The 18459-nt window shown below is 48.4% G+C and overlaps 1 protein-coding gene across 1 annotated transcript; it reads left to right on the forward strand.

Annotated features, from left to right (window-relative positions):
* The first annotated feature begins 8873 nt into the window (after positions 1-8873).
* Morn3 (MORN repeat containing 3) lies at positions 8874-17937 on the forward strand. Its single transcript, XM_052168309.1, has 6 exons — positions 8874-9047; positions 13646-13803; positions 15252-15411; positions 16791-16975; positions 17139-17222; positions 17668-17937. Exons 1-5 carry the CDS (start codon positions 8966-8968, stop codon positions 17214-17216), a joined length of 663 nt encoding a protein of 220 aa, XP_052024269.1. The 5' UTR covers positions 8874-8965; the 3' UTR covers positions 17217-17222; positions 17668-17937.
* Positions 17938-18459: the final 522 nt, after the last annotated feature.

Below are 18459 nucleotides of genomic sequence, written 5' to 3' on the forward strand. Positions count from 1 at the left end.
GAACTCAGGAGGGAAAGGCAATCAAATCTATTTCTGTTTAATATCAGCCTGGCCTGTATAGCTTCTAGGCCAGCTAGAGCGACATAGTGAGTTCCTGTTCCAAAAGAAATAAAACAAAACCTCTAAATTCTGAGAACCCCTAGAGGGCGTTCCTTCCACACTGAAGACTCAGGAAACAGCTTTCTTGAGCTACAACTCATATATCACTAAGGGCACTCACTCATTTAAAGCAAACAGTTGGTTTTCAGTCTTCTCACAGAGTTGTGAAACTGTTACCAGGGTCAATTTTAGAACAATTTTACCTCCCCCACAAGGGAAGTCCCAATAAGCCTGGCCTGCTACATACTTCTGATCCCAGCACCCTGGAAGCTGAGACAGGAGGATCAGAAATCCAAGGTTGGGCTGGAGAGATGGCTTGGCAGTTAAGAGCACTGACTGCTCTTCCAGAGGTCCTGAGTTCAAATCTCAGCAACCACATGGTGGCTCACAACCATCTGTAATGGAATCAGATGCCCTCTTCTGGTGTGTCTGAAGACAGCTACAGTGTACTCACATACATAAAATAAATAAATAAATCTTAAAAAAAGGGCTGGAGAGATGGCTCAGCGGATTAAGAGCACTGACTGCTCTTCCAAAGGTCATGAGTTCGAATCCCAGCATCCACATGGTGGCTCACAACCATCCATAAAGAGATCTGACACCTACAGTGTACTTACATATAATAAATAAATAAATATTTAAAAAAAATCTTAAAAAAAAAAAAAAAGAAATCCAAGGTCATCTGCAGCTACATAGAGAGCTTGAGGAACATGTGTTTAATTCCAGCACTCAGAGGGCAGAGGTAGGCTGATGTCATGAGATTGAGGCTAACCTGGTCTACATATCAAGTTCCGAGGCTGCACAATGAGACTCTGTCAAAATAAACAAACAAAACAACTTATGCTCACTAGGTGTTACTCCCTGATCCCACGAATCTACTTTCTGTTTGGGTGGATTGGCCCACCATGGCCTCTTCAAATGAATGGGATGACATAATGTGTCCTATGGTGACCAGCCGCTTTTGCCCGGCATCTAGTCTTTAAGTTTCATCAGGTTGCAACATGTGTAGCGTCACGACTGCATTCATTGTATAGCCAAATAATATTCCATTGTACAGATAAACCGTGTTTTGTTTATGTGTTCATCCATTGATGGATACTTGGGCTGTTTCCACCATCTGTCCTTTGTATTCAATGAGACTGGCTGGTCCAGACAGGTAGGTCTTTCTTTCCTGGTCCTTCTGGGAAGGCTGAGACCCAGGTTATTCTGATACAGGAAACCCCACGTTCCATGTCATTTTGGGCTGCATACTTAGTATGAGGGCACCTACTGAACCTGGACAATTCTGAATGAGGTCTTTCTTTGCTAGGACAGATCATCCAGCCTTAAGCCAAAGCTTCAGAGTGGGTTAATGTCTACAGGACCACACCTCCCCAAGGAAACATTTATTTACGAGTGGTGTGTGTGGGAGCCTCTCTCACTTTGCATCCCATGGGAACACCCTTCTCTCAAGCTGTAAATGAAGTCTTTCAGAAGAGTCTAGGCAAATCCTGACCTTGCAGATCTGGCAAGTGATTGTTATAAAGGTATTTAAGGGCTGGAGAGAGGGCTTACAGGTGAAGAGCATTTGCTGTTCTTACGGAGGACTGAGGTTTGGTTCCCAGCACCAATATGGAGGTTTACAATGGGGTATAACTCCAGTTCCAGGGCATCTGGCGCCCTCTTCTGGCCTCTGCAGTCAGCAGACAGGACTACAGTGAATTTTATATAGGCAGGCAAACCACCCGAGCACATAAAATAAAAAATTTAAAAGTCTTTAACAGCTGGGCAGTGGTGGCACACACCTTTAATCCCAGCACTTGGGAGGCAGGGGCAGGTGGATTTCTGAGTTCGAGGCCAGCCTGGTCTCCAGAGTAAGTTCCAGGACAGCCAGGGCTACACAGAGAAACCCTGTCTCGAAAAACCAAAAAATTAAACAAACAAACAGGTAAAGTGCTGTGGCTGCTCTTCCAGAGGACCAGGGTTCCATTCCCAGAACCCACGTGGTGGCTCACAACTGTCTACATGCAGCTCTGGGTGTGGGGGGTCTGACATTCTCTTCTGGCTTCTATGGACACTGACTCACGTCACGTGGTACACAGACATACAGTCAGGAGAACAGACTCGTGTGCTTACAACCTGCCCCCGTGGCTGGACTGTACTACAGATAAACCACAGTTCAGATCTTTCTCTTCCAGACAGACCTAGCTTCCTCCAATTTTTTTTTATAAATAACTTATCTATTACTACATGTAAGTACACTGTAATTATCTTCAGACACACCAGAAGAGAGCATCAGATTTCATTACAGATGGTTGTGAGCCACCATGTGGTTGTTGGGATTTGAACTCAGGACCTTCAGAAGAGCAGTCAGTGCTCTTAACCACTGAGGCATCTCTCCAGCCCCTTCCTCCAAATTTTATTAAAACTGTACAGCTGTGTCACTCACCGTGTGGAACTGAGACGCAGCATGTTGGAATGTAGTCTAGCCTAGAAAGGACAAGGACACAAAGCCGCAGCTCTGCAGGTGGCAAGGAGGCTCAGGACAGGGCCGCCGGCCAAAGGACAGTTTGTACCCAGGGTAAAGGCTGGCTGCAGCTGCTGGCCAGGTGCCTGAAGGGAAAAGCAGAATGTTGTAAGGAGAGCCAGAGTCAGCCAAGGAAGGCTCTAGAAACTAGCTGGGCCTACTGAGTACTTGAGATAGGAATTTGGAAACAGTTAATTTCTGCAGTTAATTAAAATCACAGTGATGTCAGGCAGTGGTGTCACACTCCTTTCATCCTATTTCTTGGGAGACAGAGGTGAGTGGAGCTCTGTGAGTTCGAGGCCAGCCTACAAAGTGAGTTCTGGGACAGTCAAGATGATACAGAGAATCCCTGTCTTGAAAAGCAAAAACACACAAACAAACAAAACGACGTAGTAACCCACATAAGGAGGGGGTTGTTTTCTTCACTAAGAACATCTAATGGCTGATGGTGGAAGGAGAGAGGCTTTGTGGCTCATGGGATCATCCTATGATCCCAACACATGGAGGCAGAGGCAGGTAGATCTCTCAGGGTTCCAACAATAAAAGCCTACAGATCCTCTGTTTTCAGATTAGGCAGAGTGGCAGCGCCTGTTAAGTGCAGGAAGAGGAAGTCGCAGGTGTTTGTAACAGCCGAATAAATTTTTATTCTGCCTGTGCGTGCGCGTGCGCGTGCGCGTGCGCGTGCGCGTGCGTGTGCGTGCGCGCCACGTGGAGGTCAGACACACGCGGCAGGCGTCAGCTCTCTCCTCCCACAGTGTGCACCAGTGATCTAGCTCAGGTCACCAGGCTTGGCAGTGGGTGCCTTTATCCACTGAGCCATCTCACCACCGGCTTCCCTTTTACTTTCTTTTTATGTTTGAGAGGTTTGTTGTTGTTTGTTTCTTTGTTTTTGAAGGTGACATTGCCTTTAATACCAACACTTGACAGGCAGAGGTGGGCAGATCTCTGGTGAGGTCAATCAGATCTACACAGTGAGTTCTAGACAGCCCGGGCTACAGAGTGAGACCCTGTCTCTAAACCAAACAAAACAACCCTGAGAATGAAAACAAACAAACAAAAAACCCAAATCTTTGCCTTTAGAGGTGGACATTATCGAAGGCTGTGGGATGGGCAGGAAAGAGAAGGCTCAGATGGAAGTCGTATTAAGAATAGACAGGAGGGGGCTGGAGAGAAGGCTCAGCGGTTAAGAGCACTGACTGCTCTTCCAGAGGTCCTGAGTTCAATTCCCAGCACCCACATGGTGGCTCACAACCATCCATAAAGATATCTGACACCCTTTTCTGGTGTTGGAAGACAGCTACAGTGTACTTACTTAACTTACATATAATAAATAAATAAATCTTTAAAAAAAAAAAGAATAGACAGGAATGAAACACTGAGATTCCAATTTTAAATAGGGCAGTTCTGAGAACGCCTGGGTGAGGGGCTGACGTCTGAGCAAACCTCTGAAGGAAAGGAAGGCACGGTCCATGCTCTCCCGTAGAGGAAGAGATGTCCTGGCAGCTGTCCCAGAAGAGCCCAATGCCTGAGGCGGGAACATGGCGCACTTTCCAGGAACAGCAGAGGAGCAAGTGTACCCTAGCTCCGACAAAAAGCTAAATGGGAAGCTTGAGGGGGACAGGACGAAGTGAACCGTGAGGGGGCCAGGCAGGTCTTCCAGGATCTTCAAGGCGTTGTGAGCAGAGCAAGAATTTGCATCTGTAATATGTACACCGCGCGACTTCCACGGAGACAGTCTCCGATCTCCAGAGCTTCCCGAAGAGCTCAAAGCAGTCCTAGGATTAAGAACAAATGGGACTTTCCCTGCCCTTAAAATTTCCCGCTACCCGGCCACTGCAGGAAGAGGCGGGCACTGCCAGTCAGCTTTGGCGTTGCCATAACAACCTCCCTGGGCCCAGACTCACAACTCTAGCTGCCAGGCAGTGAGAGAAGCCCAAGGCTGCTGTTACAGGTGAGCCGGGGGATGCAGGGAATGACCCCGGCTGGCTGTCCCCTCCCCTCCAGTGTCCACAGAGCTCCCCTTCGTTCTTAAGTAAAAAGCAACCTGCGCAAGCCGGCAAGCCTTTCTTCCCTCGTCCACTTGAGCCTCTCCATAAGTTCTGAAAAGTAGAGGAAAAAGTGGGATCTATGATAACCCAGAGGAAGCAGTAATGACTATCGACGCTCTGCGTCACTGGAGTCTAGTGCAGGGTTCGCTTACAATTCTGAGCAAGCACGTTGTCACTTGGGAGCTGTGACACCAATGTCTCCTGTAACTTTTGCTCACCGCTCATTTATCTTATCTTTATTTTTATTATTTATTTATTTGTTTGTTTGTTTATTTTTGGTTTTTTTTTTTTGAGACAGGGTTTCTCTGTGTAGCCCTGGCTGTCCTGGAACTTACTCTGTAGACCAGGCTGTCCTTGAACTCAGAAATCTGCCTGCCTCTGTCTCCCAAGTGCTGAGATTAAAGACATGCGCCACCACTGCCCAGCTTTTTATTTTTAAATTTTATGTATACGGGTGTTTCTCCTATGTGTATTTCTGTGCACAATTTGTGTGCCACTACTGTATTCCCTAGAACTGAAGTAACACACATCCTGAGCTGCTATCTGAATGCTGGGAATTTAACTAGGCCCCCTCCACAAGTGTGGTGAGTGTTGCTCTTAACCACTGGGCCATCCTCTCCTCCGGTTTCTGCTTTTTTTTTGAGACACGGTCTCACTCCCAAACTGGCCTCAAACTCATGGTGATCCCTCTGCCTCGGCTTCCCAGAAGTTAGGATTATGGGTTACATCACAACTCCCAGTATCTCTTTGCCCTTACTTGAGGACCTATTATGCGCAGGTACTGGGTGTAGTGAGAAACAGAAAAACACATGGCCCCTGTCATTTCTACTGAGAGCAGTGGCCAGAGCAGGGGTACTGTCAGAGGGAAAAGGTGCAAGATTGTTCTCTAAGGACATATAAAGATACTGCAAATGCAGATTGGTAGCCCCAGGCTTCTGCCAGCAGCAAAAGCCTTCCACACCATGGTTCCTCGATCAGTGCTTCAGTTCTCCATCTGAGGCGCTGCCAGGAAGCCAGATGTCTGCACAATTAAAGGGTGCGTGGAGAACTGACTGTGTATGGGGCTGGAGAGATGGCTCAGGGATTAAGACCACTGCCTAAGGACCAGTAGATAGAGTACTTGCTTGGCCTATGTGAAACCCTGGGCTTGACTAAGCAAGATGGCCAATGCTTGCAATAACAGCACTTGGGAGGTAGAGTTGGGAGGATTAACAACTTAAGGTCATCCTGCATAGTGAGTCTGAGGCCAGCCTGGGGTTACGTGAGATCCTGGCTCTAAATAAATGAATAATTAAATAAAAACAGTCATTCTCAGCTACTTTGGGAGTTTGGGTCTAACCTGTGCTACATGACACCTATCAAAAACAGAGACGGTTGGGCGAATGAATGAATGAATGAATGAATGAATGAATTTGAGTGTAGTGGTACATGTTTGTTATCCCAGCACTCAGGAGGTAAGAAGAATAATGCAAATTTGAAGCTAGCCTGGTCTACATATGGAGTACCATGTCAGCCAGGGTTACAGAGCCATAGCAAGACTCCATGTTAAAAAAGAAAAAAGTCGGGCGGTGGTGGCACACGCCTTTAATCCCAGCACTTGGGAGGCAGAGGCAGAGGCAGGTGGATTTCTGAGTTCGAGGCCAGCCTGGTCTACAGAGTGAGTTCCAGGACAGCCAGGGCTACACAGAGAAACCTTGTCTCGAAAAAACAAACAAACAAAAAGCTTTTTTGTGTTTTCAAAACAGGGTAAGCAACAAGGCGTGAGGAGCCGGGTGGCCCCTTCTGTGGGGACAGAGGCTGTATAACTTTCACAGGTGTCAGGCACATGTTTTTGAGACTGACCCTGTGGATGGCTGCCGAGACACCGTGATCACCGGCTTCAACCTGAGCATATTTGGATTGGCAGCACCTGTGTGTTTGTGTGGCCAGCGCAAGCTTTAATGGGAATGGATTTGTCCAGCCTCTGCACCTAAGGCGTATATAGTCGTATTTGTTGACGGAGAACAGGGTCCCCAGGATTTATACAAAAACATTTTATATCACCCATGAGCAAACTGGAGACAGATGGAAAGACATTAAAGTACTTTCTGGACATTTGGGGGGTGTGAGGAACACAGGGGGGTGCTCCCAGACATGGGGAGGAAGCCCTGGGTTTCTCTCTGGAGTCTATGGCCCTACCAGATAGCTGAGAACTTTCCTACTGAGATTGTTTGGAGACAAGGTCTTACTGTGTAGCTAGACTTTCAGTTTGGGACAGTTAGTCACAATGGAATCTGTCTCTTTGATTTGTGGGATCTCCCCAGCTGAAAGGCAACCCCTGAACTTTTATCTATCCCATCTACCAGGTAGGGAAAGGGCTAACAGTGCAGGCACCGGACCAGGGATGTTTCAGCAGTGTGTACAGAGACAGCTGTCTGCCTGATACCCTCTGACTCACCCTGGAGTGGTCCCAGCACTTCCCACCATCTGACTCTTCAGACTTCCCGCCTCTTCCACCAAAGTCTATTCTGATTGGTCCTTCTAGTCATTAAGTTTGGAAGCATCATTTTTTTTTCCCAGGGGCAGCTTCTCCCCAATGTCATCACAAACCCTGGGTTCCTATTGGTCTCCCTGGGTTCCAAAGGAATTGTGCCATCACATCCCGGACAGATGGACCCCAGGAGAATGTAAGGGAAGGGACTGTCCTGGGTCAGTCCAGCACAGAAGGATCCCCACTGAGGGCTGTTCACCTGCCCTGGGGACTCAGAACACACATGACCTGCCTTACCGGAACGCAGGCAGGCACCTCCCCAGGAAGCGCCAGGATCCCAAGGATACACGGGACCCACTGAGCCCCTGATGCCCCTACCTCCCGCCAGCACCCCCCCAACACCACAGACGCAGCCAGCATGCCGGTCACCAAGTGTCCAAGAAAATCAGAGCCGCTGTGGAAAGGGTGGGATCGGAAAGCCCAGAAGAATGGATTGAGACATCAAGTGTTTGCTGTGAATGGCGATCACTACGTGGGCGAATGGAAGGGCAACTTGAAACACGGTAAGCAGGAGGTCCTCGAGGGATTCGTGGCCAGTGTGGGCTCAGAGTGGGCGAGCAATACAAAACAGAACGAAAAACACTGTACAGAGTCTCTTAAAAACATAAGCGAGGCCAGGCGGTGGTGGCACAGGCCTGTAATCCCAGCACTCTGGGAGGCAGAGGCAGGTGGATTTCTGAGTTCAAGGCCAGCCTGGTCTACAGAGTGAGTTCCAGGACAGCCAGGGCTATACAGAGAAACCCTGTCTCGAAAAAACCAAATCCAAAAAACAAAAACAAAAACAAAACAAAAAACAAACAAACAAAAAAACGTAAGTGAGGGACTGGAGAGATGGCTTAGCAGTTAAGAGCACTGATTGCTCTTCCAAAGGTCCTGAGTTCAAATCCCAGCAATCACATGGTGGCTCACAACCATCCTTAATGAAATCTAATGCCCTCTTCTGGGGTGCCGGAAGATAACTACTTACATAATAAATGTTCCCAAGTCCCCTTAGTGGGTGAATGTTGACCAGGACTAGCAATGGGTCTTCCCATACTATGGCTCTGACGTCAGCTGAGTCATAGCATGAGGACAGGGACAGAAAAATGGGATAGGGTCATCAGAAGCCAGCCCAAAGCTGGGGTTCTGGGGATTCCGGGTCACTCTCTGTCTTCTGACAGGGTAGCTGAGCCTGGGGCTGGTTGACAGGTGAAAAGGTCAATGCCTTAAGAAAATGACTTGCATCCGGGAGGTGGTGGCACACGCCTTTAATCCCAGCACTTGGGAGGCAGAGGCAGGCGGATTTCTGAGTTCAAGGCCAGCCTGGTCTCCAGAGTGAGTTTTAGTGCAGCCAGGGCTACACCAAGAAACCCTGTCTCGAAAACAAAACAAAACAAAAGAAAGAAAGAAAAAAGAAAAAAAGAAAAAAGAAAGAAATAACTTGCAGTAGGTGTTGTGGACTTCAGACACAGCCCTGATGCTCAGTAGATGGTGGACCACAAGGTCTGGGTGCCAGGACACAGGTTGGACCTGTCCAAACCCCTAGAAGTAACTGGATGACCATGATTACTCCAGAATGCCTGGACTCAAGTCTTAACCAGCAGGGGGCGAATTGGTTCTGGCAATACATTGCAAATCCTGGTTGTTGGGAAGGGATGGGGGCGGGGAATGTCATGACTCTATCTAAAAACTCTAGTCTTGCAACTCCAGACTTAACCACCCTCTTCTCCTGCTTTCCTGCGATCCGGACACTAGAATCCCTGAGCCTCTTCTATCAGTTTTCTCATCTGTTAAGCGGCAACAATGTCTCTTTGTAAAGTTAAGATCTTTGGGCGTCCAGCAAAGGTGGCTCAGAGAGCAAGGGAGATCGAAGAGAATCTGCAAGGTACACTACCGTCACATTTCCCAGATGAGGCAACTGGGGAAGAAGTAACTAACTACTCAAGAGGTGGCGTTAGGCTACAGGGAGGGTAACAGGGAGGGGAGGGAGGAGGACAAGAAGGAGAGTAAGGAGCAGGGTGACGTTTGAGCTGGGCAGAAAGGATAAAGATGCCGTGACCAGGCTGAGGAGCATTTCATTTAAAATTTAGACCTTAAGCTGTAGACATAGAATTAGGGAGGTCAGTGTAACTTGAAGAGGGACTGACTAGACGTCAGGGTAGCTGGAGCAGGGAACAGCAGGAGAGAAAGTAGGCAGAACTGGGTGTGGTTTTAGTATACATACCTATCATCCCAGTTACTGGCATTTCCATGGTGAGCCTTGTCTTTTTAAAGATCTATTTTATTTTATGTGCATGAGTGTTTTGCCTTAACATATGTATGTGTGTATGTGTGTATGTATGTATGTATGTATGTATGTATATATATGCACCATTTGAGTGCCTGGTGCCTATGGAGATCAGAAGAGGCTGTCAGATCCCACTGGAACTTGTGTTACAGGTGGCTGTGAGCTGCGATTTGCATGCGGGAGTGGGGGACAGAAGCCAGGTCCTCTGCAAAGGCAGCAAGTGCTCTTAACCAGTCAGCTACCTCCCCCCAAGCTTTGTCTCTCTTTGTTGCAGGACAGACATTGTTACAAAGAAGGGGACAGGCTAGTCAGCACTGTGCGTGCCAAGCCTGTGCTGGACAAAGGGTGAGTCTGCCCTTGTCTGGGATAGCCTAGATCAAATGTTTATCTCCCAGTGGGAATATCTTATTTCACAATATTTCAAATATTATTAGGCAAATGAGATAAGCCTCAAGCCCTACCTGCTCTAGATTTAAAAATCCAAGGGTTGGGCTGGAGAGATAGCTCAGCAGTTAAGAGCAAGTAAGTATTCCTCTCTGCTCGTGGTGGTACACACCCCAGAAGGCAGAGGTAGGCAGATCTCTGAGCTGGAGGCCAGCCTGATTTACATGGCAAGTTTCAGGCCAGCCTGTTGTACACAGCATGACCATGTCTCAAAAACAAAACAAAACAAAACAAAAAGAGAGGAAAAAAAAAAAAAAGCTGAGAACCTGAATTCAGTTCCCAGCACTCACATCCAGTGGCTCACAGTCACTTGGAACTTCAGCTCCAGGGGGTTATGACGCCCTCTTCTGGTCTCTCTAGGTACTACACTCACATGGCATATGCACACAGACACATTAAAAATAAATGTTTAGCAGAGCAGTGGTGGCGCACGCCTTTAATCCCAGCACTTGGGAGGCAGAGGCAGGTGGATTTCTGAGTTCAAGGCCAGCCTGGTCTACAGAATGAGTTCCAGGGCCACCAGGACTACACAGAGGAAACTCTGGAAAAAACAAACAAGTTTAAAAACCTTTTTTTTTTTTTTTTTTTTTTTTTTTGGTTTTTGGATTTTGGGGTTTTTCGAGACAGGGTTTCTCTGTATAGCCCTGACTGTCCTGGAGCTCACTCTGTAGACCAGGCTGGCCTCGAACTCAGAAATCTGCCTGCCTCTGCCTCCCAGAGTGTTTGGATTACAGGCGTGTGACAGCACCACCTGGCTACAAAGATTCTTTTATAAATCAAATTTAAAATACAAGAGCTAGAAATATAGCTGAGTGGCTATCTTACTTAGGTTTCAAGTTTCTATTGTTGTGGTAAATGCCATGGCCAAAAGCAACTTGGAGAGGAAAGGGTTTATTTTGGGTTACACTTCCACATCAAGGTCCATCATTAAAGAAAGTCAGAGTAGGAGTTCAAGTCATCTGGAGGCAGGAGCTGATACAGAGACCGCGGGGGAGTGCTGCTTTCTGGTTTGTTCCTCAAGGCTTGCCCACCCTGCTGTGCTGTCTTTTTTTTTTTTTTCTTTTTTTTTTTTTTTTTTTTTTTGAGACAGGGTTTCTCTTTGTAGCCCTGGCTGTCCTGGAACTCACTCTGTAGGCCAGGCTGGCCCCAAACTCAGAAATCCACCTGCCTCTGCCTCCCAAGTGCTGGGATTACAGGTGTGCGCCACCACCGCCCAGCATGTGCTGTCTTCTTTTAGATTTACTTATTTTATGTGTGTGAGTATTCTGCCTGGATGTCTGCGTGCACCATGTTCCTGTCTATGGATGGTTGTTAAGTCAAGATTGTTGGGAACCGGCGCTGGTGAGATGGCTCAGTGGTTAGGAGCACTGACTGCTCTTCCAAAGGTACTGAGTTCAAATGCCAGCAACCACATGGTGGGCTCACAACTGTCCACAATGAGATCTGACTCCCTCTTCTGGTGTGTCTAAAGACAGCTAGAGTGTACTTACATATAATAATAAATAAATCTTAAAAAAAAAAAAGAGTGCTGGGACCCGAACCCTGACGCTCTGTAAGAACAGCAAGAGTTCCCAACCACTGAGCCATCCCTCCAGCTATCTCCACCCAAGCTTGCTTTCTCACAGCACCCAGGATCTCTAACACAGAGGTGACAGCACCCACAGTCAGCCTGGCCCTCCCACACCCATCATCAATTAAGAAAATGCCCTACAGGCCAATCTGGTAGAGACATTTTTCCCCCCCTTCAAAACCGACTCTGGCTTGTATACCTGGTATAAGTGAAGCCTGCATTTGATCCACAGCACTACAAAAATATAAAAATTAGCCGGGCAGGGGTGGCTCACGGGCTACACAGAGGAACCCTGTCTTGAAAAACCAACAAACAAACAAACAAATAATAACACACAAAGATCCAAGGAAAAGACTCTGGGTGGCTCAGCCCTGGGTCAGCCGTTTAACTCTCTTCTTGGAGTTTGTAGTCTGGAGTTTGTAGTCGGAAGATGACAGAGAAAATGGCAGGGAGGGACATCAGGTGATGCCTGACACTGATCAGAGTTTTTGTAGTCAAAAGAAATTTTCAGAGGGGGTGTAAGTACTCCCAGGGTATTGTTCTTCATGTTCCTAACCCTACTGGGAAGCACCTGCCTTGCATTGTTCCGGTGGGGTGGCTGATCACCCTTCAGACCCCCTGACCAAAAAGCAAGAACCGTTCTTGTTACCTCTGGGGCCTGCCAGCAGTTCTTGGTTTAAGTTTGTTTAGGGAATGAAAAGGAGACAGACAACTCCGGCCTGCTCAAGAGTCAGCGTGGAAGCTGAAGAATTCTATATGCAGACTTGATATGGATGCTTGCTTGCGATGCTAGCTTTCGTGGTGACTCATTCATTCATTCACTCATTCATTCATTCCTTGGATTCGTTCATTGATTTCAAACTGATAGCTAGGAATGACAGTGCACAGCTATCAAGCCCTTAGGGAGCATAGGTGGGAGGATCATGAGTTGGAGGACAGCCTGGGGCATAGGACAAGATCCTGTCTTAAAAATCCATAATACAGGGCTAGGGACGTAGCTGTAAATTAGTAAAATGCTTCTGTTCAAGACTTAGTTTGAGCCTCAGTATGATCTAAGTAGGCACATGTGATGGGTACAGGTAAGCACAGATATGATCACAACATGTATGTAGATGGTAAGCGAGGAACTTTCAGAAGTGCTTTCCTCCCACTGTGGGTTCCGGAGAGCAAATTCAAGGATCTGCTTGTAAGACTAGTGCTGTTCCACCATGAGCCATATCTTCCACCCCAGCTTACTTAGTTATCAGCTATAATCACAATGTTGTACATTGGTCCTCCAAAATGTTATGCTACGATAGCCTTTGACCCACATCTCCCTCTTTCTCTCCTCCTGGCATCGTCGTTCTAGTCTCTACTTCTATGACATTGACTTCCCCACATAAAAGTGACATCACTTGTACTGGTCTCTCTTATTTTGCTTTTTTTTTTTTTTTTTTTTGTCTTTTGAGACAGGGTTTCTCTATGTGGCTATCCTGGAACTCACTCTGGAGACCAGGCTGGCCTCGAACTCAGAGATCCACCAGCCTCTGCCTCCTGAGTGCTGGGATCAAAGCCACGCACCACCGAGGCATGACTGCTTTGTACATTGTTCATCTTAATGTCCTCCTTGTTCACCCACACTGTAAAGGGCAGAATTTATTTTTTTCTTTATGTCACTGCTGGGAATTGAACTTCTGTCCTCACACCATTTCCTGGTTCCTTTTTACTTTCTTCTTAAGTCTCTAGGGCCAGGCAGTGGTGGCGCACGCCTGTAATCCCAGCACTCTGGGAGGCAGAGGCAGGCAGATTTCTGAGTTTGAGGCCAGCCTGGTCTACAGAGTGAATTCCAGGACAGCCAGGGCTACACAGAGAAACCCTGTCTCAAAAAAACCAAATCCAAACAAACAAACAAACAAAAAAGACACTGCTCAGGCTGGACTGGAACTCACCATCCTCCTGCCTCAGCCTCACCGCTACTTGAGGTTTGCCATATCAGCCTGGCTGTTAAACCATGGGCAAGAGGATCACTGCTTTTAGAAATGGACCATTCCTTTCTTCGGCATGCTTACAATCTAAAGATGAGGCACAGACCCTTTTCTGGGAAAACTGTTCAGGGCAGAAGCACCCGAGGTCTGGACTGGCATGTGGCTTCCAGCTCCAGGGTGGCAGCATCTGCAGTGTTGGCCCATCCGTGTGTCCCCAGGGAAAGGAACACAGGTCTGGAAGAAGAGTGGCGCAGTCTATGAAGGGGACTGGAAGTTTGGGAAACGAGATGGCTATGGTACCCTCAGTCATCCTGACCCAGAGACGGGAAAGCTCAGGAGAGTGTATTCAGGCTGGTGGAAAAGCGATAAGAAATCGGTGAGTGGTTTCCCTGCATGCCTTGTTCGTAGGCGAGGGTAAGAGACGAGCCAGGCTCTGTGTGTGTTTGTGTGTGTGTTTGTGTGTGTGTGTGTGTGAATGTGTGTGAAGCGAGAAGGCACTCAGAGGGCAAAGGTGGGAGGTGGACCTAGAGCCAGGGGTTTGCTGGGTGGGAGAAGGAAGGGGTGGAGGAACTGTAGTGCTTTTCAAAACAAAACCAAGAAAACAGGAAGCAAGAGAAGTGGGGGCCCCAGGGAGGAACCCTTTAAAACCTTACTGCTTCAAGAAGGCAGCAGGCAAGGTTCCCTCCGCCCTCTTCCCCCTTGTTTCCTGGCTTTCTTCTCCCTGTACCCCATTCTGAGAATCCTCCTCCTGCTGCTGCTGCTGGCCTGAGTCAGATAGGAGGCCAGGAAGCAGGCCTGGAGGTGCAGAGCCGTGACCTCAGCATCCTGAAGGTGGAGGCAGGAGGAGAGTGAGCTTCAGGTTAGCCTGGGCTACATAGAGAAAAAGAGACCCTGACTGAAAACAGGGACTAAGGACAGGAGAGGAAGAAGAGGGGGAGAAGGTAGCCAGGAGAAATTCCACAAATATTCATCCTACTGCAACATATTAAAAAAAAAACAAACTTGTATTGATTTTTGCTATAAGTCATGGAGTCTGATAATTGTGTTGCTATTGAACATTTAGTATACGTAGTACTTGAGCATTTTTTTTTTTTTTAAATTTTGGATTTTCAAGACAGGGTTTCTCTGTGTAGTCCTGACTGTCCTGGAATTCACTCTGTAGACCAGCTGGCCTGGAACTCAGAAATCCACCTGCCTCTGCCTCCCAAGCACTGGGATTAAAGGCGTGCGCCACCACTGCCCAGCTATGATTTGCCTTTAAAGGAGAGTTATCAGTAGTTTCCCAGTGTTCGGGAGATCGTGTAATCTAACCTAGAAAATACAGGGCAGGAGGTCATATCCGAAGCAGCAAGGAGGTAGCCCATAGATAAGAAATGGTAGGAAGAAATAACAAGGATCTCAAACAGCAGGTTTATTTGCCCTGGGGGAGAGAAAGAGAGTAGTGAAAAATGGCATTGGGATTTTGAGGAACAGACTTCTGCTACTGAACCAAGCCATTTTGCGTGTGCTCTCCAATAGTCTCTGATTTCCTGCCGTTGGTCTCCAAATGTAACATGTTTCTAAGTAGACGGTTGAGTAGAGACTGAATGTAATCAGAGTTGGGCGGGAGATCCTACGGGGTATAAAATATCCTTCTGGTGGCTGTATGGAGTGGGTATCGAAGTGGGGCCAGAGATAAGGGTACCATAGAAGAGAAATCATGCGGGCGGTATGAAGGCGGTGCACGAAATGAGCCGAAATATGCAGAAGGAATTGACCTCCGCTAGGAAAGCTAGCACAAGGAGACTCAGGTGTGAGGGACTTGGCAAACCTTCTTGCTTTCAGGGCTACGGGATCCAGTTTTTCGGACCCAAGGAATACTACGAGGGCGAGTGGTGTAGCAACCAGCGCAGCGGGTGGGGACGCATGTACTACAGCAACGGCGACATCTACGAGGGCCAGTGGCAGAACGACAAGCCTGAAGGGGAGGGCATGTTGCGGCTGAGTGAGTGCCCCGCCCCAAGAAACCACGCCCATCGCTTCCTGGCCCCGCCCCGTCCCGGAAAGATCTTGTCCCAGACTCGCTGCCCCAAGAACCATAATACCTGTCCCATAAATACCAGTCTAGTTGGCCCCGAGAAAGTGAGATTTTGCTTTTCAACGAGATCCAAATAAGCTGAGGTCCTGGATCAGCTGGGAGGGCAGAGGCGGTCAGTCAGTCAGTCTGTCTGTCTGTCTGGTAGTCTCTATACTCAGCTAGGAGCCTTGCCTTCAGTGAGCCTCCACTATGCATAAACTGAATTTAGTGAGCTCTTGGTAAGCAGAACAAATGTTCTGAGGAGCTTCTGGGCAAGAGTGTGTGAATTCAGACCCAGGTGTGAGCCGGTACTAGCTGTGGGACCCCAGACAACTTGTTTCAGTTTCCTTGTGGTTAACAAATGGCTATTTACTTTTATTTTATTATTATTATTTTTTAATGAGAAGGACCTGTGAGTGGGCAATGGCACTTGCACACAGGCCTGATCACCCGAGTTTGATCCTGGGTCCCACAAGGTAGGAGGAGAGAACTGAGACCCCAGAGTTGTCCTTTCACCCCTGCATGTGTGTTACACATGCACCATGACATGCAAGTGCCTGCATTTAACACAAACACACCGAAAAGTAGATAAAAGCAGAGGGTAAGTAAGGTCCCTAACACCCGGGATCTGCAGCATTGAGCACAGTCTGTGCTAGCTGTGTGTGGGGGTGGGGGTGGGGGCGGGCGAAATGCAGTCTCAGAAAATAAAGCTTCCATAGCTTTAATCACAGTACTTGGGAAGCAGAGGCAGGTGGAGCTCTGAATTCTTGGTTTACTTACCGAGTAAGGCCTGGGTGTGTGGAGCAATTGCCTAGCACACTCCCAAGTTTCTTGCCTTACAGAGCAAAACAAAGTAACAAAAGAACAATAAAAACTTACACCACAAACCGGAACTACATCTGTTCCAGAGGCCGAGGAAGTGCCTGGGGAGTGAGCATGTGCCAGGTTCTGGCTCCACCATCAAAAAATCAAATCAAATCTCTTTCTCTCTCCTCCTCCTCCTCCTCCCCTCTCCTCTCCACAGGTTTTCTCTGTGTAGGCCTGGAACTCTCTTAGTAGACAAGGATGGGCTCGAACTCAGAGATCCATTTACCTCTGCCTTCTGAGTCCTGGGATCAAAGGCGTTTGCTACCATAACTGGCAAAATAAAAATCTCTGGAAGTGGTTGAGGTTAAGTTGATGGTGATGTTTGTGGCCGCTGCACCTGCTGTGTGCTGCTGCACACACTAGGCAGCGCTGGGGCCGGCGAGGCCCAGCCTGAAATCCCAGCTACGTCCCTGTGCCTAGCACGCTGCTTTCCTGTCTAGAGAACCGGAACCGGTATGAGGGCGGCTGGGAGAGGGGCATGAAGAACGGGCACGGGCGCTTCTTTCACCTGGACCATGGTCAGCTGTTTGAAGGCTTCTGGGTGGACAACGTGGCCAAGTGTGGCACCATGATCGACTTTGGCCGTGATGAGGCCCCTGAGCCCACCCAGTTCCCCATTCCTAAGGTGGGTAGTCCTCCCGGGGGGCTGAAACCCGAGAGACAGAAACCTGTCTGTCAAGGACTATAGATGAGGTTTTGTTTTCAAGCCACTCCAGCACGGCAGCTTGGGGCCTTCCTCCTCGCTGCTGATTCCAACCAACCCGTCCCCTCCCCCCACCTCCCTCCAGGTGGAGATTCTAGATCCAGACGGCGTGCTGAAGGAAGCGTTGGATAAACTGAGGAAGCCCGAGGAAGAAGAGGACTGAGGTCAGGTGAGAGGTCACGGCCGCCTGCCATCTCTGATGAAGCCATCTCTCCGCGTCCCGGAACAGTGCTGATCTTCTGGTTTCACTAACGGGCGCCAGGCAGGACCAGAGAGAGCACATTTCTTGCTCCTATAGGTCCAGCTTTTCTTCTTCTTCTTTTTTTTTTTTTTTTTTTGGTTACTCCTCTTTGAAACATGAGTTCTTAGAAGACCCAGGGCACTCCAGTCCTGCCTAGTTTGCCTCAGTTGTGTTCTCAGCCTCCTGGGGTCGGCACTGAGCTGCAGTCAGGTGGTTTGTCCCTTCTCAAAAGGATATTGTAGGAAGCTGTGGGCCCCTGGCCTGTACTGACAGTTTGTGGGACCTTGTCCTGGGGTGGCTGTGAAGTATTATGGCGAGAGTGTTGGTGGTTGTATTTCTGATCCTAACTCCACCATCTTCCCCACCTGTGCAGAGATGGAATCGAGGCTCGGGAGAAACTCCAGCCCTTGTCACCAAACTGCTCAGACCGGTGCAGCTCCTGCGGGAGCACGCAGCATCGTCTCCGGGCACGCCCTTGGCTCCCTCGGAGGGTACCCGCGCCTCCAGACACTAGGTTATTTTTTGTCAGCGGAGGTGGGGTATTGCTTCTCCCTGGCTGGGCTTGGGAACCCACTCGCTTAAAGCCTTTGCCCCTGTGGCTTTATATTAGAGTGCATGAAAATAAAGAACGTGGTGGCCTCAATCCAAGGGCCTATATCCTGAGCAGGGGTGGGGCGGGGTCTGAGGGAGAGGAAAGACAGCCTCACCAACTGCGTGGGAGGAAGGGGGGGACTTGAGGGCGCAAGGCAGAGGAGCAAGGAGGTGGCTTCAGTTCTACTGCCTCTGAGCTAACCCCGAGAGGAGAGTGAACCTGCACTTTGCCCCAGTGACCACCAAGATTTGAAATTTCAACAGGTCCTCACCTCCTTAGCCTAACCCAGGAATCCAAAGGAAGCTTTAAAAGCTATGGCGGGGGTGGGGAGTTGGGGGCAGCAGGCAGGGCAGTGGTTTAGAACCAGCTAGGATTTTTGCTCTCCCTTAGTTACTTAGGGGCATTAGGTAATGCCTGGAGATGCTTGTGGTTGTCATGATGGACAGAGGCGAATGCTACTGTCTCTTAGAGCATCTGCTAGAGCAAGGATTTTTAAAAAAAAAGATTTATTTATTTTATGTATATGAGTGCACTGTAGCTGTACTGATGGTTGTGAGCCATCACATGGTTGCT

The sequence above is a fragment of the Apodemus sylvaticus genome, chromosome 22, assembly GCF_947179515.1.
Source record: "Apodemus sylvaticus chromosome 22, mApoSyl1.1, whole genome shotgun sequence".
Taxonomy (NCBI): Eukaryota; Metazoa; Chordata; class Mammalia; order Rodentia; family Muridae; genus Apodemus; species Apodemus sylvaticus.

What these genes read in the sequence shown, in the direction of transcription:
- Morn3 (XM_052168309.1), top strand. Translation starts at nt 8,966, where the DNA reads ATGTCTCTTTGTAAAGTTAAGATCTTTGGGCGTCCAGCAAAGGTGGCT. An exon ending in GGAAAAGCGATAAGAAATCG is followed by an intron (nt 13,804 to 15,251) that starts GTGAGTGGTTTC and finishes TCTTGCTTTCAG; the next exon opens with GGCTACGGGATCCAGTTTTT. An exon ending in GGAGGGCATGTTGCGGCTGA is followed by an intron (nt 15,412 to 16,790) that starts GTGAGTGCCCCG and finishes TTTCCTGTCTAG; the next exon opens with AGAACCGGAACCGGTATGAG.